We start from the raw sequence: 25,841 nt of genomic DNA, 5'->3' as shown, positions 1-25,841 counted from the left end.
GAAGAAATAATGAAATATGATGAGAAAAATACAAACTCTCTCTTTATATATATGTATATATATACACACACACAGCATTTTGAACATTTTAAACATCAGTGTAGCAGCAGCCTTCTATATGACTGATGCTTCACTTAAGAGCATTTTTAAAATTATTGCTTTAATTTTGAATCAGTTACAGAGAGCAATTTTAGTTTGTCATTGTGTTTAATGCTGATAGTGGTCACTGATCAAATAACTGTCTACAAAACAAGACCTCATTTTTATTTATTTATTTATTTTTTTACAACAGATAAATTTCAAAAAGTTTTGATAATATAAGCGCAGACAAAATTAGCTGTTACTACATGTTCAGATAGAACTTCAACCAAACGGCCAAAATCTCAGGGATAATGACTTAAAATGTGTTTTAATGTCAAAATGGGTAAATGATTACCATATAAAAAGCAAATTACAGGACAAGCTGAGGAGCCAACACACTTCCCTGTGGTCCTCTGACCCTATACCTCAACTAAAACATATCTTTGAGTGTGACATTTCACTGACATATTCTCCAAATCTTCATTACGTACAATGGCAGAAGCACAATAGCAGGCTCACTGGTCTAAATACTCTTATACAACAGTTAGTGCAGGAAAATGTTTATGTGTTGCTAGGCAACAGCTGCGTCGTCCATCGGTTGTGTAACTATTTGTGTTAACGGAGCCAAAAAAAAATATAATGAACAAATCATAATCTGTTGTCGCTTGTTACTATTAACATAGAAAAAACGCTGCTGTTGTATAAAAGCAATATCACAAAAGACAAAAAAGAAAAAGAACAATTCCTCCCGCCACTGCCAATAAAGACACCTTTTTAATTACTGAAGTGCTGCTCTCAGCTTCCCGTCTAGCCTGTAATTCCTGCTTGAATTCAAGTGATTTTAATTGATTTTCCAGTTCTCTGACACGAGCTTCCCTGAGTTGATTCTCCTTCTCCCTGTCAGCCTTCTCCTCCTTCATTTTTTGCTCAAACTCTTCCTCTAGTTTCTTCCACAGTTCCTCACTCTCTTTGAGCAGCTGCTCCTCTCTCTTTTTTAGGATTCGTCGTTTCTCCTCTTCTATCGCCTTCTCTGCCTCCTGGAACATTTCAGTGGTGTAGTGGCCTCCTCCGTTCTTCTCTGCTATTTTTCTGATCTTGTCGAGCAGCTCGTTGACCTGAGATCGATCCTGCGCTTCGTTATTGAAGACGTGGTACTGACCGTTACATTTGGCCACAAGTTCCTTCAGTTCTTCGCTCTCCTCCAAGAACTCCTCGATGGGTTTCCCTCTGAGCAGGTCACCGTGGGTGAAGAGCACCATGCTGTATTTATCTGCTTCCTCACCGAAGATCTTCTGAATTTTCAGCACTGCTTTCTTTTCTTCTTCTGTGAATCTGTCCAGCTTGATGACGACCAGGAAAACGTGGGGTCCAGGCGACGCATAAGAAATGCTCTGGGCAATATCTTTCATGATTTTCTTTATATCAATCCTGGTGTCAAACAGACCCGGAGTGTCGATAACAGCAAGGTTTTGTCCATCCACTTCACAAAAGGCCTTAGCACAATGTTCAGTCACAGATTTAGGGGACAACATTGACTTAAAGTACTGGTTTCCCAGAATGGTGTTTCCTGTGGCGCTCTTCCCAGCTCCGGTCTTCCCGAACATCACAATCCGGAGCTCCTCGTTAATGTATCTGGTCAATTCTGACAGGTTGTCTGGATTTAAAAAAAGAAAAAAATATTCATAACAATGTGCAACTTTGACATAAGCATGTAGCAGAATGTGCACAAAGGGGTCCGAAAAAATATAGTTTGTGTCGAGTATTTACCTTACCGACAGTCAGTCGTCAACGTGTTCATTTTTTACAGGGTGGGTGGACAGGTCAGAGGTTCGGGACTCCTAACTGTAACCCTAATCAATCTCTCTCCTCATGGCTAACCTAACCAACCACCAAAGGCTGACTGGTCATTCACAGGTGCAAGCTTGCTGTTTGCGATTGGTATTTTGCCACATACTTATTTCTTTATAAAGGGCTAAGGAAATATGTTTGCCGAGACAAACGGGGAGAAAGCGGTGAAGTTGTTTCTAGGCATATATTAAGGTCCTGACACACCAGTCTGAGACTGTCAGTGAATTTAAATATCTGTCAGTGTAATGATAGTTAGAAACAGTGTATAGGCCGTTTGTTACTCTCTTCAAGCACTTTTAAACATGTTGGTGTATGAAGGGATGGACTGCAGAATTTTCTTGCAAGGTTAGATATGCTATCTTAATACCTGCTTAGAAGTAAATATAAATAAAATTAAAGCTGCAAGCAGCGATGAACGGGCCCTCGCCCCCACGCAAATCAAGGCTACTGTAGGAACTCTGAGTGATGCAATCATCTATTTTAGTTAAACTTGGAAAAAGTATGTAGAGACTTTGGACCCTTGAAGGAGATATTTCACATGGTGAATTACTTCCTTTGGACACACAAAATCTGTGGCATCTTGGTCTACATCATTTGTCGAACAAAACATGTAAACTTCATGAAAATCAAAGGATAGTTGTGGTACGAGGCGTCCTTCCTGTTGACAGTAGGTGGCTCAGTGAGTATTTTATTAAAGGACATGTTGATGTGTTCAGGGCTGCAGCCTGACCACAACTGTGAAATCTGGGGCCAATTGGTCGATGTAAAGTAAAGTTACAACAACTTCTTTTTTGACAGCCACCACTGGGTCTCCATGGCAACAGCGTTCATGGAAAACCTATGCTTCAGAGGGAGGCATCATTAAGGTCTTAATGGTTTTGTCACCAGATTTGAAGTCAATCGTATACAATCTGTAGGAGCATGCCATCAAAGAAGAAAGCATGTAATTTCCATGACATTTCATGTTGCCAGTAGGGTAATGGTAATGGTTGTCATGTAGATGTGTTCAGAGCAAGACAGTCATCAAACGTGAAGTTTGGCGAAGACCGGACCATTTCCCTCAGATTTATCAACTACTTCCTGATTTATGGTGAGACATGGAAATGATTGGCTGCAGGGGCTGCTTTGTTGAAAATCAGTAGGGGGCGCAACTGATACATTTCCTCCCACCTACGCTCGAATATGTTAAAGCCCTCAAAAAGGCAATTCATTTGAGAGAATAATAATAATAATAATAATAATAATAATAATAATAATAATAATAATAATAATAATTCCATCAGTTTTAAAAGGGTCCTCGCACCGTTCGGTGCTCGGGCCCTAAAAATACTACAATACTACATGTCACTAAGAATTGTTGAAAGTAGCTATTATTAGCCAACAGACAGATTCAATAAAAATGATGGAAACTAAAACTGTTACATATTAATAAAGACATTCCCATATACTCCACTGCAAGCAAGGACTAGAAAACTCAATTTTAGAATATTTTAATTATGACAACAGTTGATAAGGATGAAAGGCCAAAGAAGAAATAAGTGCATGCATTGGTAAATTAGTGAAGTTAATAGGTTTAAATATTGTTGTCTGTTCAAGCCTTTTTAAATTAATGCACTTTTAAAAAATGCTATGTATTAAGGTGTGTTTACATTTTCTATGACCGCCAGGTCTTCATTATTTGTGTGTACGTATGTTCTGAGTCAGTTCTTAATTTGTTCACAGACTACAAAAAAATAAAATCAAGCAAGAAGTTCTTGATGAATCCCTGGTTTGTGCAGAAAATGTTCGTTGACAGTTGAAGCACGGACTTGTGCCCAATGAAGGTAGGCTGAATAACAGACAAACGCCCATCCATGTCATGCAATACACATATGCTGGAGATTTAAGAAAGCTTCTGTTTTTACATTAAAGCACTTCCCTCTTAAGTGCTGAGATAAGTCCATTACTTTGGACTATGACATAATATTCAAGTTATAAGCAATACCATGCATAGAGTTAATGAACTTACCATTGGTGGCATATTTGCTGGCCATAGTTGGGCTATGAAGAGAAGAGTCTATCTGCTGCTAAGTTGAAGAAATCAACTACATCTGAAACAACGCCTCCTTATATAAAGACCTCCTGCAACAAACCACATCGACAAAACATTGCCGCCCACAGTCACCTGGGGATTTCTCCTCATTTTACCCTTAAAGCAAAGTCTAAAGTTTTGCACTGATCCTACAGTTATACCTTCACTTTGACAGAGTTTCCAAAAACAACCTTGACAGGTTTTTTGGCTTTCAGCATTTGATAGAATTGTGTTTGAAGTGACCTTCTTTATTGGTGAATTTTGTGATTTCTCTTCTCACAAAGGTTGAACTCTCATGTTTTAACACAAACAGAAAATGAAATCACACCCATGTCTGGTTTTATCTTTGTAATCAACACAGCGGTTAGCCTATCAGCTCTACACAGCGAACTTCCCCTTCCATCACCATTTACAAGAAATGCCCCTAGTTCCTCTAAATTGACAAAAAAACAAAGTGCACATAGAGTGATGGCTACCGTTTGAATTGACTGCAATGCCCTGAATTCACATTAGTGGGCTAAAAGGATATATGCACAGCAAACTGTTCACCCCTCCCATCAGCATTTACAAAAAAATTGATGCTGTTGACTACTTTGCCACTTTATATAATGTTGTTCTATTGTTTTTTTTATACTATGAATTATATGTTATTTGTTAGTCTGTACGTTCTGTATCTCAAACCTTACTTTGAAAACTAACAATAACTAAAACTTTCAGATCAGTCATGAGTGAAAAATTCAGTATTTTCATCTAAAATGTAAATTAGAAGAAAATGGATGTACACAAGTAAGGTACAGGGATCATAAGATGAAATTTGAGTGTTTGTGTGCAATTTTTCCAACATCGTAACATCTTACCATTGTCATTATATGTCAATTTTAAGAAAATGACTTTTTGTTGTGGGGCAGCACGGTGGCTTTGTGGTTAGCACTGTTGCCTCACAGCAAGAGGGTCCCTGGTTCAAATCCCGGTTGGTACGGGGTTTGGTCCGGGCGGGGGCCCTTCTGTGTGGAGTTTGCATGTTCTCCCCGTGTCCGCGTGGGTTCTCTCCGGGGTCTCCGGCTTCCTCCCACAGTCCAAAGACATGCAGCTCAGGTTAATTGATGACTCTAAAATTGCCCTTAGGTGTGACTGTGAGTGTGTCTGGTTGTTCGTCTATGTGTCGGCCCTGCGATAGTCTGGCGAACTGTCCAGGGTGTACCCCGCCTTCCGCCCAATGACAGCTGGGATTGGCTCCAGCCCCCCCGCGACCCTTACGAGGACAAGCAGTTACAGAAAATGACTGACTTTTTGTTGCCAACACACACACACACACACACACACAAACACACACACATTAATTCACACATACTTGTTTCCATCACTTAAAGGGACATTGTACTGACTTAAATGTATTCCCTAAGACCTAAAATAACCCCCCTCTACCCTGAACCCTTAAATCAAGTTTTAACACTAAAATTGATTGATTGATTGATTGATTGAGTTTTGTCCCCTTAAGGTCAGCAAGTCCCCACATGTGACTGTGTAAGCAGTTGTCCCCACAACAGACCTAAAACGAGTTCTCAAACACACTCAGGGTTCAAATGAGGCAAACTATAGACTTTGTTACACTAGTTTATTGACATTCTTGATTTTAATTACATAAAAGTACATTTTGTCGATACATTTTGGTTCTGACCCACCAACATGTTTTTGAACTAATTTCAAAGGATTTCTCACTTTTACCACCATGATACAACCAGAAGGTAAATGAAAAACATTAATCACGTTTTTGTCAATATACTAAATATTTTAAATGGATTTTATTTAGTGAAGCCTGAACCCGCCTGAACATTTCCTCGTCTTTTAACACCTGTGAGCTAGAAATTAACAGCAGCCGCTACAAAGTCCTCGTAGGCACTGATAAACAAATATACCTATTGTCATCTCTAGAGTTACGCTAAGACAAGGCATTACATGATTAATTCAAGAGGATACATTATACATTGCTGTGTGTCTTTATTATAAAAACAATATCTTTTAATGTACAAGGCATGTTAAAGAAACAGCTCGGTCGTTCTTCATTCGGTGAATCCACGACTGATGTTTGACACAGCAGACTGCCCTAAGTAGGTGCATCGATAAAGAATTATTAAAGTGCATCTCACAACATTTTACTTTCAGTGCACTAAAAATAAATCTGGCTTTATTTTAAGTCTCATTTTGGATCATCCTATGACGTGACGTTAATTCGCTCCTGCATGACCAGTCTGACCAGTTGCAGTACTGGGAGTGATCACATGGTGTCTCCTCCGTAGCCCAGACATGAATGCACAACTGTAGATCTGCTTTCACATTAATTATTTCGTCAAAGTTTTTACAGTTGTATGCAAATACGCTTGTTGTAATCATATCTGCAAATCTTAGGATAGTAAAGGAATGACCCGTCCAACTCTCCCTATAAGTGGCTTAAACTTATTGCCTTTGTTGGTTGGATTGGTTAAATTTAGGTAAGAGGAGTGAGACTAGTTAAGGTTATTTTAAGTTTACAGATTTGCGCAAAACTTAAGAGATATTTTTGGAAATGTAGCTGTTGCTTAACACCATTGCAAGATGGCTGCGTTTCCACTGAGTGATGTTGTGCGACTTCTCTGGCGATAAAATCCCAGTAACCATGGTGACGGATGTTCAAAACATTAGCAGCTTTGTTTCTATTGCAGCCGCCGCACTAGCCGTCATTATTTCCAATCCAAGGCCACGTAGGCGTTATAAGGTGAGTCCCTTATACATGGGAGCGGCCACGTATTTGGGATTTCTGGAAGCTGAGAGTCCACGATTTCACAGAGGAATTGTGGATTCAAAACTTCCGAATGATCACTCAACTTTCTCAGAGTTACGTGATGCAATAACAGCTCTTATAGCTCCTGCTGCATCATGAGGGAGCCAGTTCCTACTGACAAGCAGAGACACAGCATCATGTGACCTAGAAAAGACTAAAAAAGGGTTTAAATTGTGAAGTATGGCTTTTTTGAAGTGCCTGAAATACCACCTCATGCAAGCGTAAACACTTTTTAGCAACATTTAAGGCATATTTTGCATTTCAATTTGCACAATTTTAGAGTTAATGGAAACCCGCCTACAGTAGGCCAATCAGAGGCAGAGTAAGACCATTCCTTCGCTATTCTATGATTTATAAATTCGCTTGCTGTAACAACTTGATAAGCTAAATGCTCACTGCTTTGAGTTTTATTTGAACTCTGCCCCTCTTTTGGTCAACATTTGCTTAAATTGACAGTAGTCAACTTTATTTTTGTCTGAAATAATGTTTGTGGTTAACACAAGATGAATAGACTTTTACATTTTGTTCTATTACATAAAATACTTCAGTTAATACACCACTGTGAACTTTGATACTTATATGTGTCTTAAAAAAGGCAGTTATTAAAAAGTGGCTAAGTGAGACCACAGAACGTCATGATGCACCTTTACAGCCTCACTGTGGTGGCAATGTTAGATCATGAGACTGTATTTTGTTTTTAGCTAGTTTAAAGCCTAAAGTTAGCTTTTTAGTTTTGGCAATAACATTTAGACTTCAAAAATCCTAAAAGTGGTGTTCATTTGTGAAGATATTGTTGCTGAACAAAATGTGCAAATATAAAAGTCTGTTTACCACAGAGCTTATTTTCTGCAATGATCCAAAAGAGATGGAATATGCTTTGTTATTATAAAGTCAGGTTGTGTTGTTAATGTGCTAACTGGTTAACAAGCTCCTTGAATCCATCCTGTCAGTCTTCCAGTTCTCCATTTATTGGTATGAAGGGTCATTTCCTCTAACGCAGATGCAAACGTACGTGCTAGTTGGCCATTGGCAGCTGGCAGTTGTCTTTATGGTGCGTTCATGTGCAACTTTTTGACAGGTAACATGAGGCAACTCAACAGTCTTCGTCTCCAGTCGTCACATTTCGCCACCACTAGATCTTAGGATGTCGGTTGGGTGTTTTGGACGTGTAAATCAAATTTTAACTAATTAGAAGATGATCCAAATGCAAATATTTTTTTCTCCTCATGCCCACCAACGACCACAATGAGGCACGTGAAATGGAAGTAAAATGTTTTGATGTTTAAATAAATTTTATGCATAATATTATGAGACCCGCTGCATGTTGTTATAAAATAAAAGTCCTTCGACTACATCTCATGAAAACAAAACCATATAAAATTTTTAGAAAAAGAAATAATTTTAAAAAAGGGTTTTCTAGTTTTTTATCCTTATAGTCAACTATCCAACCAGTACTAGTATTTTCAGCATTAATGGTGTTTTGATTGCCTGGTGATTGTCATTTATTTATGTCTGTGGAATTCTGGGTAATGTAGTTGAATGGATAAAGTCAGTGTTTGGCGTGTTGTCAGCTTTCTACACTGTAGCGCAGCAGCCGGAGAGTTTGAAAACCAGAGGCAGTCAGTTGTAATATTAGAGATATCATCTATAACAGGAAGTCTTTGCACTCGCTTCATGCAAACTATCACCCCGTCATGCCGGGATCAGACTGCACGATATTTATGTATTTTATAAGAGCTGGCTGCAGGGTGTTATGGGTAAAAATAAATGTTAATAAACAGTCAAATTCATAGAAGTGTAGTGCCACACCCAGCGTTCATTTTCACCACACCTGTGTCAGGTTGGGCCTTTATCTGGCTGATCTTGTGTCATCTGATCTCGGCATGACGCATTACGCATTAATTAACCCTTTGAAACCTGGATCGACTCCAGACTTTCTTGTGGTGCATTCAGATGCCTTTCACTAGTGTTTTACCTTTGAAATACGAGAAAATATGTTTTATTCCCGTCAGAAATGTAAGAAAAAAAAGTCAATGAGCAAATTGCAAGAAATTGGTATAAAAGTGACAAGAAAATAACCTGAAATTTAATTTAAGAGCAGGAGAGGGTGAAAAAAGAGAGAAAAGAATATTAGAAAATTATCAATAAAAGGAGGAAAATCTGTTGTATTGTTGTTGCATGTTGCGTGCATGGCTATTTGTGCTAAAATGCGATATGCTGTTGCTGTGCGATTGTTTTGTATGGTGTTCTGCTGTTTCTTGGTGGGTTTTGTTCTGTCTTGGGAGTTCCTGTTTGTTGTAGGTTCTTGTTTCTCATAGCTGTTGTTGTCTTTATGGTGGATGTGAATCTTATCATTTCACAGGTTTCAACATTGATGGAAATGTTGATTAATGTGTTGTCCTTATAGATGAAATAAATGAAAAATTTAATGTCCAGAAACTATATTCATGACTATTAGAATTATACATTTAAAGATGTTTCGAAATATATAATAATTTAAAAAAACATTTCACTTTTTTCAGGTAATTTACTTGTTTGTTCTTGTATTTTTCTTTCCTTTTCTTGCTAATTTTTTTAGTCATTTCTTGTAAAGTTGTTCAAATTTTTCCTCCCATGTTTTTAGGAGAAGAAATCAAGCCGATTTGCTCGAGTTTCAAAGAGTCAAAGTGACTTTCACCTCCATATTTGACGAACTGACCGGTTTAAAAACGTTGATGTTAGCTCTACAGGAAAAACAGATAAATGGAAAATGTTTTCTCGCTACCCCCCAACAGTCTTCCGACCAGAGCATCCCCTCTGCCCTCCACATGTCCTCTGTAACCCGTCCTTGTCCCCTGCTGACCGAACTTCTCATCCATCAGTGGCGTCTCAGGAGTTTGGAAAAGAAACCAGATGAAGCCGGCTTGTCACTCTGAGCCGGATCCTCTTCTTTGGCCCGGGCCGTCTCCTCTCCGAGACCCAGCTCCCCTTCCAGTTGCTCCAGCTCCGACTGGTCCAGCAGCTCAAAGTCCTCCACCTCGCTGTCCGACTCCTCGGCCAGCTCCAGCAGCCTGGTGGATTCTGGGAGTCTTGACCGCTCCGAGCCTTCGCTCAGCGCTGAGAAGCCGACCGCTGATTCTATTCTCTCCTGGATGGCAGCTGTGACAGCGGCGGCGATGACGTCGCCCGCCATCTGGTTGACTAATTCGAGGGCTTTGTCGATGGGTTGATCTTTGTGAGAAGAGGCCGCATGCGTGGATTTGATTGGCTGCTGCGGCTGAGGTGGCGACGTGGGAAGGCCGAGGCTGAGGTCGTCGTCGTCGTCACCGTTGGTCGTTGCGCCGTTGTCGAGTGAGGGGAATTCTGGAAGGCCTCCGGTGAACGCTTCTTCTCTGTCGAGATCTGTGGCGTAAAAAAAAAAAAAAGTGGCCGAGAAATTAACAGGAAGTGGGCAAAAAATATTCACGGCATGCAAGACGACATTTAATATTAGCTATTTTGTCCTTAAACTGGAATTTCTAACTTTTACATTTAATATTTTATTTAATATCTAATAGATTTCACATTACTGATAGCATGAGCAATGAACACAGAAAATTTCATGTGTAAATTTTTTTATCGTGCTTTAAATTACATGTATAATAAAAAAAGTCACAGAGGCTGGAGTGTGTCGCTGGAGAAATTATAAATTTCAAAGCGTTCATGAAAAAATTGGGACCAGGTTAAAAAAAACAAAAAAAAAACCCAATCAGGGATCCCATTTAAGATAAACCCAAATAACTGTTAAAGCACGCTGCCACACTCATCACACTGTAAGACCTCTGAAGCAGCTGTTCAGCCAGATGTGCCTTAATGTTTCTGTTCTAGAAATGTTGATTTTAAAGCCGTGTGCCGCCTGCAGGTGGAGCTGACGTACCCTCTGAGTTCTCAGTCTGTGGCGTGTGTCCCTCTGACAGGTTGAAAGTACCGTTGTCCGTCCACGTCACATCAGACACCTCTGTGTCTGACACACACATTTCCTTACACACCGTGGAGTCGAGCTGCAGGAAGGAAACACACAGAGACGTCAGATTTAAGAGTGCAAAACAGACGGAGCTAATCTGGTGGCAGAAGTGCAGAAAACTTCCTGTCCACATGTCTATTCTCAACCTACAGTCCTGCTAGCATGTCTGCAATATGTCCACTCTGTTTATACAGGTGTCATATAAACAAGTGCTTCTCAAATCTGGACACAAGTCAGTCCGGACCCAGCCCACACCTCGTATTAGGAATGCAAAAGTACCATGTAAATAAGTGCACCCCTCCTGAGATTAAGCCTTAAACGTAATCATATCCTGTTTTACATTGTTGCCATGGCAACGTTGACAGCCGGGAAGCATATGATGTTTAAGTTACGTCAGAGTTCAAGGCTAACGAGCGTCCGTTCAAAATTATGAAGTTAGTGAACGTCTAATGGACGTTCACGTTCTGTCCTGTCTGTGAGTGTACGTTATATTGTCAATGCACAAGTTTTCAAAGACGAGTTGACAGAGAAATATGCGTTTATTTTGCCCAAATCCAGCAGTTTGATTTGCACAGAGACAGTTACAGTTGTGAAGAGTGGAAATGTTAAACGCCACTATGACAAAAAGCACGGGCATTTCAAACAGCAATATCCTCCAAATACAGAAGTGAGGACAACAAAACTTCAACAGTTACAATCTTCCCATGAATCAGCAAATTAAGTTGTTTGTGAAATCTACGACACAGCAAGAGAGAGAGCTGCTGAAGCCTCTCTGCGAGTGGCCTGGGCGAAAACGTATCACCTTGACATCAATCGTTCCAGACCTTTGGCCTTGAATAGAAATTAAATTCAGACCTTTGAATATAAGTTCAAGAAATCCTGATATCAGAGCCTTTTAAGAGAAGCACGCTCAGTGAATGTAATCTGTAGCCAGATGTTACGGCTTGAAGAGCAAAAACTTTTGGCGTTCACTTTGGCACAGACCTCGATGCTGATGTGGATCATGTGAACTGAATTTCAATTAGCTTTAACTGGATCTTGTCAGTCAACAGAGGAATCATTAGACTGAGGTGATCAGCCAACCTTGGGAAACATGGAGGACAGGTCCGACTCGATGCCTTCCTTCTCAGTCTGAGCCTGCAAGATCCTTTTCTCTGAAAGGAAGAAAACATGAAGGTGGTGCTGCTGATTTGGCTCTTACTTCAGCACTGAATACAACAGGATTTGTACATTTCAGGACTTTCAGTCATTTTTTCAAGCACTTATTTTTATTTTCAAGGATGAAATTGTTTTCTCTACAATCACCTGTTGCAAGAAATTTGTTTAAATTCATAAATGGGGCAAACATGCTACCAGGGTCTAAAATATTTTTTGCACTTAACAGTAAGAATGAAGCAATTAAGTTTCCACAGTGTATTTAGACTTATTGCAGGAGCTGAGCTGGAAATTTCAAGATTAAACAAAAATACACAATCCAAAATTCATGCCATATGCATGAACACAGCCAACATTATCAAAAAATGGAGACTGCAAAGTGCACAGAATGCACCAAACAGTCCCTAAGGGTTAAGTAAAATTTTGGTTTGTTTGGGATATATCACATCCCCAACATGTGATGTCTACAAAACTAAGTACTAACACTGCAGACATCAAATACGTAAACATATTAAAATGTTAAATTGTTACCGTGGTTCTCCTTAATTTTCTGAATAAACTCCCCGATGCCAAAGTCCAGCTTCTGCAGAACTGGCTCCAGCCACAAACCAACCTCGTGAGACGAAATCAGAGGCCACAAGAAAACACCCAGCACTGCAGAGAGGTCAAGAGAGAAAAAATTCAGGCAAAACTAATATTTGTTTCTAGAAAAATCCATTATCATACCTGCCATGAAAGCACTTCTTTTTTTTTTTTTTTTTACAGAAATAAGTTTGCTCGCTATGTTGGTATTTAATATTTGATGCTATTGATCACATATCACATGCTTTTGATTACTGATAGATTAAACAGCTGGATGCACCTGGAGCTGGCTACATAATTTATTACTTTGATATCTCACTTCGTTGTTATGCTGATGACACACAACTATACCTTTTCATTTCAAGAGATTTTTGAAGTGGGGCTCTGTGAAGTATCAATAGTCAGTGTATTAATTACAGTGGATATCCATCAGCATGCCCCTAGTTTGGAGAAGCAAGCTGCAGTAACCAGGTTTAACCAGGTTAAAAAACATGCAGTGACCCACCAACTGTGCTGGATTTGTTGGTCTAAACATACAAATCTAGCATGACAGAAACGGTCCTTTTATGTGCCAAAATTTAGTTCACGTACCTAGAATATATGAGATAACAATCCCTGGAATGTAGCGTCCTAAGACAGCGAAGAAGGTGCAGAAACTGCAAACCAGCAGGCAAAACTAAAAGAGATAGAGACAAAATCAAGGAGATTATACTGATGTAGTTTTTGTCTGCTTTTACTCAGTTACAGCATAGTATTTGTATTAGTTATTATCTTAGGAAAAGTTCAAGATATACTATACAGGATTTTCCCTAAAAAACGACATAAGAATTGTTTTAAACAAATGTGATACTAAAGTATAACCAGTTACTTCATAATCCGATAAGCTGATGCAGAAGGTCGTAGAAGAAAAACATAACTGTGTTGTTCTGCTGAGGTAACTAAGTAAAGACATTTCAAGTTAGTCCGGGTCATCGGCCGACTCTGCCTCACCTTGCCAGGATTCTGCTGTTTGAAAGCTGACATCTCCTGGAGGAAGAGTTTGAGGGAGTCGCTGAGCTGAGGTCCAGTCCCAGACCGGCTGTCCTGCCCGGAGTCGATGATCTCCCAGCTAGAAAAGACAGATAGAAGCAATGTTAGTAATCTTTAAGATTACTCACGCTGACAGTAGACGGGTTTCTGTGAAGACCTCAAAGTGCAGAAATTGAAATTGCGAGTATAACATATGCGTAATGGAAATCTGTGAATCTGTGGAAAAAAAAAAAGAAAACGGTTTATGCTTGCATGAGGTGGTATTTCAGGCGATTCAAAAAAGCCATACTTGGCTTGGGTGTAGGTCACATGATGCCATGTCTATGTGTTTGTCAGTAGGAACTGGCTCCCTCACAATGCAGCAGGAGCTACAAGAGCTGTTATTGCATCACATAACTCTTCAAAAGCTGAGCGGATCATCATTGGTTAATGTGTGGCTACCTTTAGGCACAAAACCCACTTGGTTATGGTTTGTAAAAGATCATTTTTTGGGCTTCAAATAGCTAGTTTGGTGGCAAGGCAAGCCTATTTATGTATCTTGGAGAGGTTTTGACGACTCATAGTGTAGCAGAAAGTCAGAAATGTATTACATGGGCCTTAACTTTCACTGCTTTATAAACCAACAGAAGTATTTTGCAATCTGGGGCACAATCCTGGCTTAAAAAGCAGCCACGTCTTTGTAGAAAACATCCATTCTTCATGCAGATGCAAGATTGCAGCAGGGGTCTCCGGCTTCCTCCCACAGTCAAAGGCATGCATATCAGGTTAATTGGTGACTCTAAATTGCCGTCGGTGTGCATGTGAGTGTGACTGGTTGTCTGTCTACATGTGTCAGCCCTGCGATAGTCTGGCGACCTGTCCAGGGTGTACCCCGCCTCTCGCCCAAAGACAGCTGGGATAGGCTCCAGGCTGTATACTTGTTGATCAGTGTTTCAGTGACTATTACTAATACAGACTATCACTCCATCACATTCGGTCCATGACCTGGGAAAAATTGTATTCACGCTTTTGTTTCTCTTCGTAATCTCCCGGAGTACTCTGAGATCATCTGACCTTAAACTGATGGCAACTACTCTGTCCATATTCTATAATCGCAACAACTTGTGTGGTCTCTAAATTTGCTTTACAAATAAAGTGACTCGGTATGTTGTTATGTGGAGATGCTCAATATGTAATAAACAACGCAGTGACTCCACATTAAAAATAGTATTAACATTTGACTTGACTAAGAAAGGGATTGAAGAGGTTTATTTGGAGGCTTCGAATTCTACTGGTTGAGGGTCATTGATAAAATTTAGTCCAAGTAACAAGCCAGTCCGATGCAAATGTCATAGTCTAAATTAGGAAGCCTACAATAAAACTGGCGAGCTGACTAAATGGACGGGTGGCAGATGGGAATAGGAATGTGAGAGTGCTTTCCATGCTGTGGTACTACTGGGAATTCTGGGCCACCTGGTGAGGTATGAAACTTTCCCCTCCACGTCGAGGGTTCCCAAAAAGCACCTCCCGTTTAGGCTTAACTCTCAGCCCTCGTGCTCACGTCACACACAGCAGCTATAAAAGGCACACATGTGGCTCGCGTTTAGGTCATGTACGATAAATAGATGAGGGAGCAGAAGTTTTGTCATCTGGGAATTTCCTTTATCAGGTTGACACATCGCAGGTGATAAAAGGTAAATGTTTGTGCTACTGTACTGGATAAATATTAGTTTGGTAACAGGACTGTGTATCGATAATTGATGCCCTTCAAGGTGGGATACTCAGCTTGCTTTGCTTAGGGGCCACTTTTGCAAAATGACAGGAGTCCAGGGGCCAGTCACAGCAGCCCGTACATGTTTAAGGATTTAGGACATTTCTGGGAGTTTGGGATGTTTCTAGGATTTTAGGATGTTTCCCTTATCATAGCACATGTCTAGGATTTTAGAACATTTCTCAAATTTTAGAACTTTTCTGTTATTGTAGCACGTATCTTGGATTTAGGACATTTCTAGGATTTTAGTACGTCTAGAGAATTTTAGGACCTTTCTCTGATTTTAGGACATTTCAAGGTTTTATAATGTTTCTCTGAATTTAGGACATTTCTTAGATTTTAGGACGTATTTATGATTTAGGACATTACTGGGATTTAAGACAATTCTAAGTTTTAAGGAAGTTTCTAGGATTTAGGGCATTAGGGGCTTAGCTAGGACCTCTGTCGGGGGCTGTGGGGGATCTTCCGCTGGCACTTTTTTTGATAAACAAGCTCTGTTTTGATGCTTTTTATGCACTCTGGAACCTTATGCATACAAAAAGTACAAAAACAATTCCCAGTCTGAATCACTGGGATCACTTTATTGTGACTTAAGAAATGGTTGAGAGGGCCATGCGGCACCCTATTGGGGGCCAGATTTGTGCCGTGGGCCACAAGTTCACTATTACTGCTTTAAGGTATTCACTAAAGTAACCCATAACCTAGTATTATTCAAGATTCTCAAATTAAACTATTCCGCTTCTTGATTTTTACTGAACCCGAAATCACTATTTGTATTGTTGTGCTTGCAGCCAATCACTACGATTGATTTAAAGCAAGTTGTATAGCGGTGTATTTGACGGAGTTGGCCCTTCAGCGTGACGAGATGCCTCGTTAGCACGTGATGGGTATCAAAAAAGTTTTTAAACAAAGGGTACTGGTATCTGAGTTTTCAAACAACACTCAGTCCTATTTGTTAGCATTCAACAGAAACATGCCACTTAATATTTTGGGAGCGTACCAAAGGCTTAAGTGAAGTTCTCACTGTGGTTGAAACCAAATTAATCAAACTGACAGTGTAACAGGGACACGGTAACTGCCTCAATGTCTTTCATCAGATGAAATGGCAATGTTACTAAATTTAAATCCAACAGAGGATGGACACTACACGTCCTGTGAAAGCAGCTGTCATTGAAACAGCTGGTGTGAAATCGCCATGGAGATCTGGTTACCACAACAGGTTCACAGTAGTTAACACAGCTGTGAGGTGCCTGTGCTAATTGGGAAATGTGTGATTGTGGCCTCTCCAGGGCTTCTGATTTCTGTTAGAAAAGGTATGTTCCTATAGTTAACCACTATTTCAGATAAGGGGCACCAGCGGGGTTGGGCCACATATGTACTGTAAAATGACAGTATTTCTGCTGTCATAGATTTTGTCGTAATATAAAACACAGATGTCAGTTTCGTGGTGAATTAGAAAATCACCAAAGTCAGTGGAAAACATCATCTGGGATGAGCAAAAGTCATCATCCCCACATTACTAAGGTCCAAAGCTCTCCATCAACAGTGTACATTAAGAAAAAAGTAAAAAGAAACACCTGCACACTTAGTCCATGCCACAAAAATGCCTCTCCACACAGACTGTTCACCTACCATTCCTACGTGACTGGTCAATAATACTCGGACCACAAACCAAGCAGCAACCTTTGAGGTTGAAAAATGAAGTCAATAACAAAGTGCCCAAAACCGCAGTTTCTCTAACTTGAGGCAGGCTCCAAAACAGTGTGAATCCCCATCGATCCCCATCTTAAAATGTCAGTCTGTTCTCAATCCGAAAATGTCAAATACCACTGCTTTGTCAGTGATTTTGGTGTTAGACAACATTGACAAAAGCTACCAGACTGTGTCATTTGAAAACTTTCCCCATAAAAACATAGTTTAAGGAGCTGGAAAGTCCCTATAGGGTGGGTGGGAGAGGCGGTGGATGGATCCAACAAACTGCGGACTTTTACCCGGGAGCCCGGTGTTTGCTTCACATATGAATGTTGAGCCAAACCATGATGGGTTTTTTTTTCCAAACCTGATACTGTGCTTTTGTTGATATCTAGGCATTGGTTGCGGTGTCTCGTAACGTCAACAGGAGACGCAGAAGAACTCCTGGTGCATAATAATAAGATGTGAAAGTCTGCTGAAAAAAAGGCGATATACGACGACTTTACAGCAGAAATTAACATGTTTACAGCGTGGTACAAAAAACTTACTTTTGTTCTCTATAGCTAATTTCAACATTCATGACAGCTGTACAGGGGGCAAAATGTTATATAACTTAACGCATTTACATTTTATTAAGACTCAAAGTTATGCAAATTTATAGGTGGGGCCACTTGAGTGATGGGCTGTCTGCAGGGCTCCGCTGCAACCCATAAGTCAGATCCACCCCTCACTCCTCCACAGCTCTAACCCCTGTCAAAATATGATCATTTCTAGCTCCAAAATACCAAGATTGTGACAACCGAAATGCCTAACTTGAGGCTTCAAAAAAGCAGTCCACAAACCAGTGGGTGATATTGCTGTAGCTTCATCCATTATATAGTTTATGCTACAAACAGAAACCAGAATTTCTCCAAAACCAAAATTTTGCACCATCGCCTGCAACTTCTGGAACCATAGACACCTGTACATACACTTTGTGTCAAACAGTCTAATAGATATTGAGGCATTCGAATGGATAAGTAAAGATTTTAAACTGCTGGTGTTGCTTCAGAAAGCGTAACTAAAGTCATTACAACTCATACTCTGAGGACTATGAATGTGCTCATCAAATTTCATAGCAATTCAAGTTGCTGAGATACTTGGATATTTGGACCAAGGTCATGGGCTGGCCAATAAATTACATTGCTGTTGTTAGAAAAGCTTAAATTGAACTCAAAAATCTCAGCTTTAGTCCAAAAACACTTGTGAAGTTAGTAAAGGTTGTGAAGACCCAAAGAAAGACAGACTAAACCATTTAAAGTCCTTCCATTTTTCATTTCTTCCCTCTGAACCCAGCCACCCTTTCTCCCCCCATAACCATCCACACCTCCCTCCCCAACATAATGTATCTGCCAGGTTACAAGGAACAAGCATGAGAGACCACGAGAAGCTGCAGTATCTCGTGTACACCCACCACCCCTCCCACCTGACCCGAACACCACGTCTTGTCTCAGATAACCCTGATGACGAAAGGTCAACCCGCTGCTCCCCTCTCGACTTCCAGGCACATGTCCCCCCGTAAGAGGCTGATTTCCAGGGAAACATGATGGGTCCAACATGTGACAGTGATACTGCGAGGCAATAATAGCAGTAACGGACGAAAGGGATAAGTATTTCACTCTTCCACGGAAGACAGACGTCTCCTGGGAAGAGACACAAGTCTGTTTGGATGACGTACCTTAAAGTTTCACCACTTCACAGATCGCCTGAAGTGTTGAAGCGTAGTTTGTTGCAGTTTGTTTTCCCGCCAGCATGAAGACATCTGCTCCATTTTCTTGGAGTTGAAAGTTGAACCCCATGTTTGTTTGGTGGCTCTATACAGTGAGATAAGGTGCAGGACAAGACACGTGTTCACGTCTGTTAAGTTGCTGTATACTAATGACTGCCAGAGTCCAGTCAAGGATCACTGTAATGTCTGGTGATGATTGTCAGCCTCCTGCAAGATCATGCACCATTGCACCATTCAATGAAATTGTCCAAAACAGGGCCATAACCATGGGTTACTATTCAGGGTCTGTGGCTGCTGTCTGAGTAATCCTTTTTATGCAGATAGCGTGCTAAGGCCCGCTAGGAAGTCCGTTCTTTATGCTACCTTTGCATTTTTTCACAGAATCAAACAGCAGCAGCATCATGCCACTCTAGTGTGTGATTTTAGACAGCATGTCAGCATCGTGGAAGGAAATGAGGCATGATGGGCATGACATTTATGCAACGGCATCTGCCTCTGGCATGACACAACATATGCATCAGCAGCGCTTTCTGCAATCATTTACTGTCTCTGTCATGGTTTCCATTAACCCTCAAATTGTGCAAATCGGAAATGCTAACATAAAATACACCTAATGGAAACATGTAAATTTTGAAAAAAAACTTCTCTTTATCTTTTTTTTAAAAATTGTTACGATTACATAAGGTGGTATTTCAGATGATTCGAAAAAGCCATATTTCGCAAAACTGAAATGGAAACACATTTATTGGCTTTTCTAGGTCACATGATGCTATGGCCATGTGCTTGTCAGTAGGAACTGGCTCCCTCCTGCAGCAGGAGCTACAAGAGCTGTTATCGCATCACATAACTCTGAGAAAGTTGAACGGATCATCTGGAAGTTTTGAATCCACAATTCCTCTGTGAAATCGCAGAAATGCCTCATACATGGCCGCTCCCACGTATAAGTGGCTCACTTTTCTATCACGGCTCCATAACACACCTACGTGGCCTTGGATTGGAAATAATGACGGCTAGTTGTGGTGGCTTCTGCCTTCTGCAACCACCATAATATAAAGAGAGTGAAAGTTCATATTGGGTGAGTAGAAGGAAAGGTGGATGGGTCTTAAAAAAACTCTGGATTCCCCAACTCTTTCTCCTAAACTTAATTACGTGGTTTTGTTGCCTAAACCCAAAGGCCCAGAGACACCAAACTGACATCAGAGAACTAGCGGTAACAAAAAGCCCTCTGCCGCGTCACCTTGCGTTGCCTCATGTTGCCTCATGTTGCTGTGTCTCGGCCAAAAAGTTGCACATGAAAACACCAACAAGTGCATATCAATAGCATCGTGTGACCTATTTGTGACCTGTTTTTATTGCAGGTTTGCAAAATTTGGCTTTTTTGAATCACCTGAAATACCACCACATGCAAGCATAAAAACTTTTTTGCAATAAATGCTTTTTCTTTTTTTAAATTGACACGTTTCCATTAGGCGCATTTTATTTTTGCAGTTTCAGTTTGTTCAGTTTGAGGGTTAATGGAAACCTACTGTCAAAGCGGCAGTATTGGACGAGTTGGGAGTGGATTTATACTCCCATCTGTCTCTCTGACTGCTTCTGTCCTCTGATTTTTCAGTGACTTGCAGCTCACAAGTTTAATCCAGAAGCATCTGCACAATTTGAGAAGAATACCTGTCATCCTAACCATGTGAGGAACATATGACATTTTTCAGCCCTCGAGTCACGTGTTGTCTGAGCTCCACGAACACTTGCTGTGGATGCTGGCAAGCAAATATATCACATTTCACTGCTCCTTATCATTACACACCACCACCTGTCAATCAATCAGTCGAGAAGCATTTTCACAGTGAAGACTTCCGTCATCACTCAAAAAAAAATCCAACTTTCAACTGAGAACTCGTCACGTCAGAGGACTGCAGGCGGGGAAGGAGGGCAGCGGCGGCACCACATGAGCAGCTGTCGGACAGATGTCACTTTTTTACCCGACCAGTAATCTCTGAAACAACACAGGGAGCAGCACGTCTGAGCCTCTAACAAGCCCGGTGACGGCGCTTTAAAAATAGGGCCAGACAAACAATGCCAGGAATGGCGGCAAAAACATCCCAGCTCTCCACTTGTGATTGGGAGGGAAGGCGTAAATATGTTTACCCACCTGTCTGCGTGGGTCTAAACCACAGAAACTCGGACTCTGATGCAACTAATACCTGTTTATGCTCTGCGTGCAGCCGTACATATATATCACATGCAGCAGCTGACATTAAAGGAGCCCCTGCCGATCGAGTTTACAGCTGATGTCTTTTGCAAAAGGCCAGACTGCGTGTGTCGACCCCGACACAAAGCCAAACGCTACGACCCGCGTTACGGACGCATGGGGAGCCATGATGCAATGATGTGTACGCTTTTCTAAATACATCCACGCTGTGCTGTTTATGTTGGTAATGTGGTCAAACTGAAATTATGGTTAACTTTGCCAAAAAAGTTTTGTTTTTGTTGTGTGTTGTTTCCCTCATCGTGTCATCACGTCTTTTCCGTACAAACACTGATTGCACAATCCGAACACAAACCAGAGCAAGACTGCAGCTACACGAGAGCTTATTACATAGTGTCAGAAGCTTTGGAAAGCCCTTTGAAACTTGAGCAAACTGATTTAATGTCTGGCAAAAACACGAGCAGAGGGCAATGAGAAACTTGACAAAACGTGGCCCAAAAATTGTCAAGAAAGTACCCAAAAAAAGGAAAAAAAAACAAGACATGACCCCCAAACTTAACAAGACACGGCCCAAAAATTCGCAAGAAATTTGTGAAAGAAGTTACAAAGAAATTACCTGAAAATAAGAAAGAAAAAAAAAACAAAATGACCCCCCCACAAAAGTACTGAAAATTAAAAAATATACAGATCTGAATACAGTTTTCTGTACATCAAAGTTCTTTAACCCCAAAACAACGGAGGTAAATGGAAATTTGTAAGGCATATATCTCCAAGCAAAGACATATAAAACAAATCTGCGTGGCGAGATGCCACGAGAGGTAAGTGAGAAAGTTTGAGCGGTTTTGGAGAACAGAGCCGTGAAATAACAAAATTCTCCTCCGGCAGCTCTGACACAGCCCCCGTCATACCTCAGTCCTGCCCCGCGGTCTTCAGGAGACATCTCCAGAGCTTCAGGTAGCTTCAGACGATCTGATGACGCTACGAAAGGCAGCCAAACAGTCGAGCTGATAGAAACAACTAGTTTTTTCTGTGAAATAAAAATGACGGCAAAAACTCGAGCCAAACTCAGGTTTTACGTGCCACACGGCGCGAGAGCAGCTTGTGTTTATCCTCAATGAAGCCCCGGCTGGAGTATTTCAAGCGGCTTCGTCTAAAAATAACCCGGTCACACTACATTCCAGCCGACAGCCATCAGGAGGACAGAGGGACGGGGTCAGGGGGTAGAAACAGCAACACCCTCCACCACCAACAACCCCAACACCACCTCCCTGCTCCTGTGTCGGTGACAGCAGGATGAGAGGGGACATGTGCCTGTTTCCCAAACACTCGACATTTTGGAAAATGCACATTCTTGCTGAGTGAGATCGAAGATCGATGCCGCTTTAATATTATCTGCGTCACTGTCTGAGGTTGTGACGTTGGCAGGGTTGGAAATTACAAACCAGCCAAACGCTGGTATTCAAGTCGCTGCTACATTTGCTTCACTCACCAGCCGAAAAAACAGTGGTTATCTGCTGAGTGGCTGGTAGATTTTGGACTCCACCAGCCAAAGTGACAGGTAGACAAAAAGTTCATTTCCAACCTTGTAGGCACGGATGTTTTCAACATCAGGACTGAAACTCACAAAATCAAAAAAAAATTAAAAAATAAATGTGTCAACAAATAAATGAAAATGCCAAAAATGACAATATTTATTCAATTTCCCCATTTAATTTAGCAATTTATTCATTTTCGTATTTATTTGCTGATTTTGTATATAAATTCCCCTATTTATTCAATTTACCATTTTTTTCCATTTTGCATATTTATTTCTTCATTTTAAGTGTATTTATTTATTTGGGCCATTATTTAAACATTTATTTATGTATTATTTTGGCCTATTGGTTTATCGACATCAGTCATATAGATATTTAGATAGATAGACAGATGGATGTCAGTCATATAAAAGCCCTACTATTCATTGTAGCTCTATCTCTGTTTATGTCTTATCGGGTCAGTTTGGTCCATATTTATGAATATTTATATATTTCTGAGTCCTTAAACTTGTAGAAAAACATTTACATCTATGCAGTGTTTTAGGGATCGACTGATATTGGTTTGAGACCAGTAACCAGTATTTGAAACCAGTATGCATTTATAATAAAAATTTAAATCTTTCTGTCAATATTCAGAATTTGGAATATAACAAACTCCAACACAAAACTGGAATATTCAGCAAGTTCCTCGCAGGTTATTTTTTAAGTCAAGTGAAAATTTAAATTAAAAAATGAATAAATAAAAAAAGGCTCCCTGAGGTTTCAAAAGTAAAAGTTCCTCCGATGCTGGCACTTTCTTTGCACTTTTTAATTAATTAATTTTATCTGCGATCGTTATTGTATAACGCCGATACGGATAATGCCAAATATCGTCCCTGATAATCTGTCGACCTCTAACAGTGTTTCACTACAACACTGCGATGGCTCTGTAGCTGTTATCTTTTAATTTTAAAGTTTAAATATTTTCATCAGGAAACATGTAAATCCTCCACATTAAAAGCTTGTGGAGAAGAAAAAAATCCAACTGTAACAATTTCAGTTTTAAACTGATTCTGATAATATCTGTTCTACTGCCTCACAATCGTAATAATCTATAATCAAATCTAAAATCATTAAGCTGCACGCTTTTCATGTTTGTTGGTGCTCACCACAGTGCAGGCTGTTTAATGGTATTTACGATCATAATCGTTAACTTTACAAGGTTGTGAACTTAATTATACAGATCTGAAAAATATTTAAATATTGCTCCAAATGTCGTAACAATTTGTGTTATTTAAAGTGGACAACTCGATCAAGCACTTGAAGACTTCGACCCCGTGACTCTTGTTTATTCGTGACTTGCTGGGATCTTCTGAGTGTGATGAAACACTCGTGGCTGGTTTGTTGTGTTGTTTTCCACCAGTCGGCCTCCGTCCAATCAGAGGGCCTCGCTCTGACACACACCCCACTGTGTCAAGTGATCTGATTGGCTCAAATGCTTCATGTCACACCTCTGAACCAGTGGAGAAACAGCTGAGTCACACACACACACACACACACACACACACACACACACACACACACACACACTGCGCTCAGGTTTCACAACTCTTAAGACACTTTGTGTTTGTTGTGGGAACAAACAGCAGCACGGCGTGTCTTTCCTCTAAGCCACGAAAACAAAATCCATTTAAAGTCACGTGACGCTCGTCCACATGTGAGAATGACGTGTGTTTTTATGGTCACACATGAAGGTGATGATCGTGCTCTACGTGTTTATCATATGTTTGTTTATGTCAGAAAGGATCTCATTTTCCTGAAGCATTGGAAAATAAAAAAATACTCTCAGTCCAACAAGTCCTAAAAAATAAATCTTTTTCTGTCTTTTGCCTTCCTTAGTTTTCTAGTTAACTACATACAAAAAAATCAAGCAAAAAACTATTAACATCATTTTCTACTTTTTATTAAGTTAATTTTTCAACCAACATCATTCCTAATCATAAATATCAAATATTCATTAATTTTCAGATCACTACACTACATGCTATATTACAAGCAGATGTTTTTGATGACACGCAGCCGTTTTATATGTCAGTGATTTAAAGCAACATTGATTTTTATACATTAATATTTTTTATGCAGTGTTAAACATTCACACTTCCACAGCTCTGCTCACCAAATGAGCTTTTCAAAACCTAAAATGTTAAACATTAGTTATATTTTCTACTTTCATTAAGTTTATTTTGTTAACTAAACCATAAATATCAAATACTCATTGATTTTCAGAATTTTAAACCTTTAAATGCCAAGTTTTTGCCATGATGCAAATATGTTTTTAGATGAAAAAAAATATTATTAGCTATTAATATTTTCGATTTTTTTTTTTGATGATCGCAGTCTGGGATATGTCAATTATTTGCAGCAACATTCATTGTGACCGTGGTGGAAATAGCATGTATTTCCTCCATATGCCAAATATGGTCAAAATGACCTCATCAGGTGGAAAATAGTCAAAATGACAAATTCAGAGTCAAAAGCCCAGAATGACACCCAGAAATAATACAAGTCCTGTTTTTCTGCTCTGATGGCTGTGGGATCAAAAATGTCAGTTTGAATGGGTTTCAATGGAGCATTTTTGGACCTGAACAGTCTGAATGTAACTATTTAGTTTCCACAGTGTATTTTAGACTTATTGTAGGAGCTGAGCTGCAAATTCACTGATTAAATACACAATCTTATCAAAATGTTTACTGTATGTATGAACACACACAATATTATCACAAAATGAAGAATAAAAAGTGTGTAAAATGCCGTGTGTGTAAAAAAAAGTCCCTAAAGTGTTAAACATTCGACATGCTGAGCAGACGACTGCCGACAGCTACTGAAACAGGAAACAGGATGTGAACAGCGACGTTCTTCTGTGTCAAAGTCAGACACTTTTTTGAGACGTAAACACACAACAGATACATCCAAAACAAAGTAACTCTATTATTTTAAATAACACACACGCACACACACACACACACACACAGAAGCACAACAGGGACGGACACTGTTAGCTCAAACAGCTGTCAGCTCGCATTTTGGGTCAGCAGCTAATCTCCCACAAGGCTTTGCCCGAGCCTGATGCACAACTACCCACAAGACACCGCTGACAGACAACAGCAGGTGACAACAACACAATCCAAAACCCCGAGCCGGCCAAATGTCACAGAGACACAGAGAGAGACAGACAGAGACAGAGACACAGGGTGCAGAGAGACATTCATGTGAACTATGACAAAGCGACCTGCTGCTGGTGTCAAACATCAGCCAGATAAACAGTTATGCTGCGTTCATGTGATG

The 25,841-nt window shown here is 40.2% G+C and overlaps 2 protein-coding genes across 3 annotated transcripts in view; both read right to left on the bottom strand.

Annotated features, from left to right (window-relative positions):
* Positions 1–257: 257 nt before the first annotated feature.
* LOC148188141 (GTPase IMAP family member 9-like) lies at positions 258–4,053 on the bottom strand. Of its 2 annotated transcripts, none has more exons than XM_088085921.1 (2): positions 3,938–4,053; positions 258–1,723 (listed from the first exon to the last, which is right to left on the bottom strand). In XM_088085921.1, the coding sequence occupies exons 1-2, from the start codon at positions 3,960–3,962 to the stop codon at positions 795–797; spliced, it is 954 nt and encodes a 317-aa protein (XP_087942047.1). In that variant the 5' UTR covers positions 3,963–4,053; the 3' UTR covers positions 258–794. The 2 variants fall into 2 exon arrangements, with proteins under 2 accessions (XP_087942047.1, XP_087942046.1); XM_088085920.1 differs by having other exon boundaries at positions 258–1,735; positions 3,938–4,035.
* A 1,545-nt stretch (positions 4,054–5,598) lies between these two features.
* The window catches only part of retreg1 (reticulophagy regulator 1), a 28,517-nt gene continuing 8,274 nt past the window's right edge, over positions 5,599–25,841 (bottom strand). The window contains exons 4-9 of the mRNA XM_088085916.1: positions 13,528–13,645; positions 13,129–13,213; positions 12,487–12,609; positions 11,884–11,954; positions 10,714–10,837; positions 5,599–10,199 (exon numbers count right to left, since the gene is read on the bottom strand). Of these exons, the coding sequence (XP_087942042.1) occupies positions 9,676–10,199; positions 10,714–10,837; positions 11,884–11,954; positions 12,487–12,609; positions 13,129–13,213; positions 13,528–13,645 (1,045 nt within the window). The 3' untranslated portion in view covers positions 5,599–9,675. The remainder of the gene's footprint in view (positions 10,200–10,713; positions 10,838–11,883; positions 11,955–12,486; positions 12,610–13,128; positions 13,214–13,527; positions 13,646–25,841) is intronic.

This window comes from Plectropomus leopardus, chromosome 12 (assembly GCF_026936395.1).
Source record: "Plectropomus leopardus strain MGB_pleo_1.0 chromosome 12, ASM2693639v1, whole genome shotgun sequence".
Classification (NCBI taxonomy): domain Eukaryota; kingdom Metazoa; phylum Chordata; class Actinopteri; order Perciformes; family Serranidae; genus Plectropomus; species Plectropomus leopardus.
Note: the sequence above shows the minus strand (reverse complement) of the source record. Positions and strands in the feature narration are given on the sequence as shown.

Bases quoted from the DNA above. Each gene is read 5' to 3' on its own strand.
- LOC148188141 (XM_088085920.1), bottom strand. From the start codon at position 3,962: ATGGCCAGCAAATATGCCACCAATG. The intron at 1,736-3,937 runs GTAAGTTCATTA...TTTTAAATCCAG, and splicing joins CAGCAAATATGCCACCAATG to ACAACCTGTCAGAATTGACC.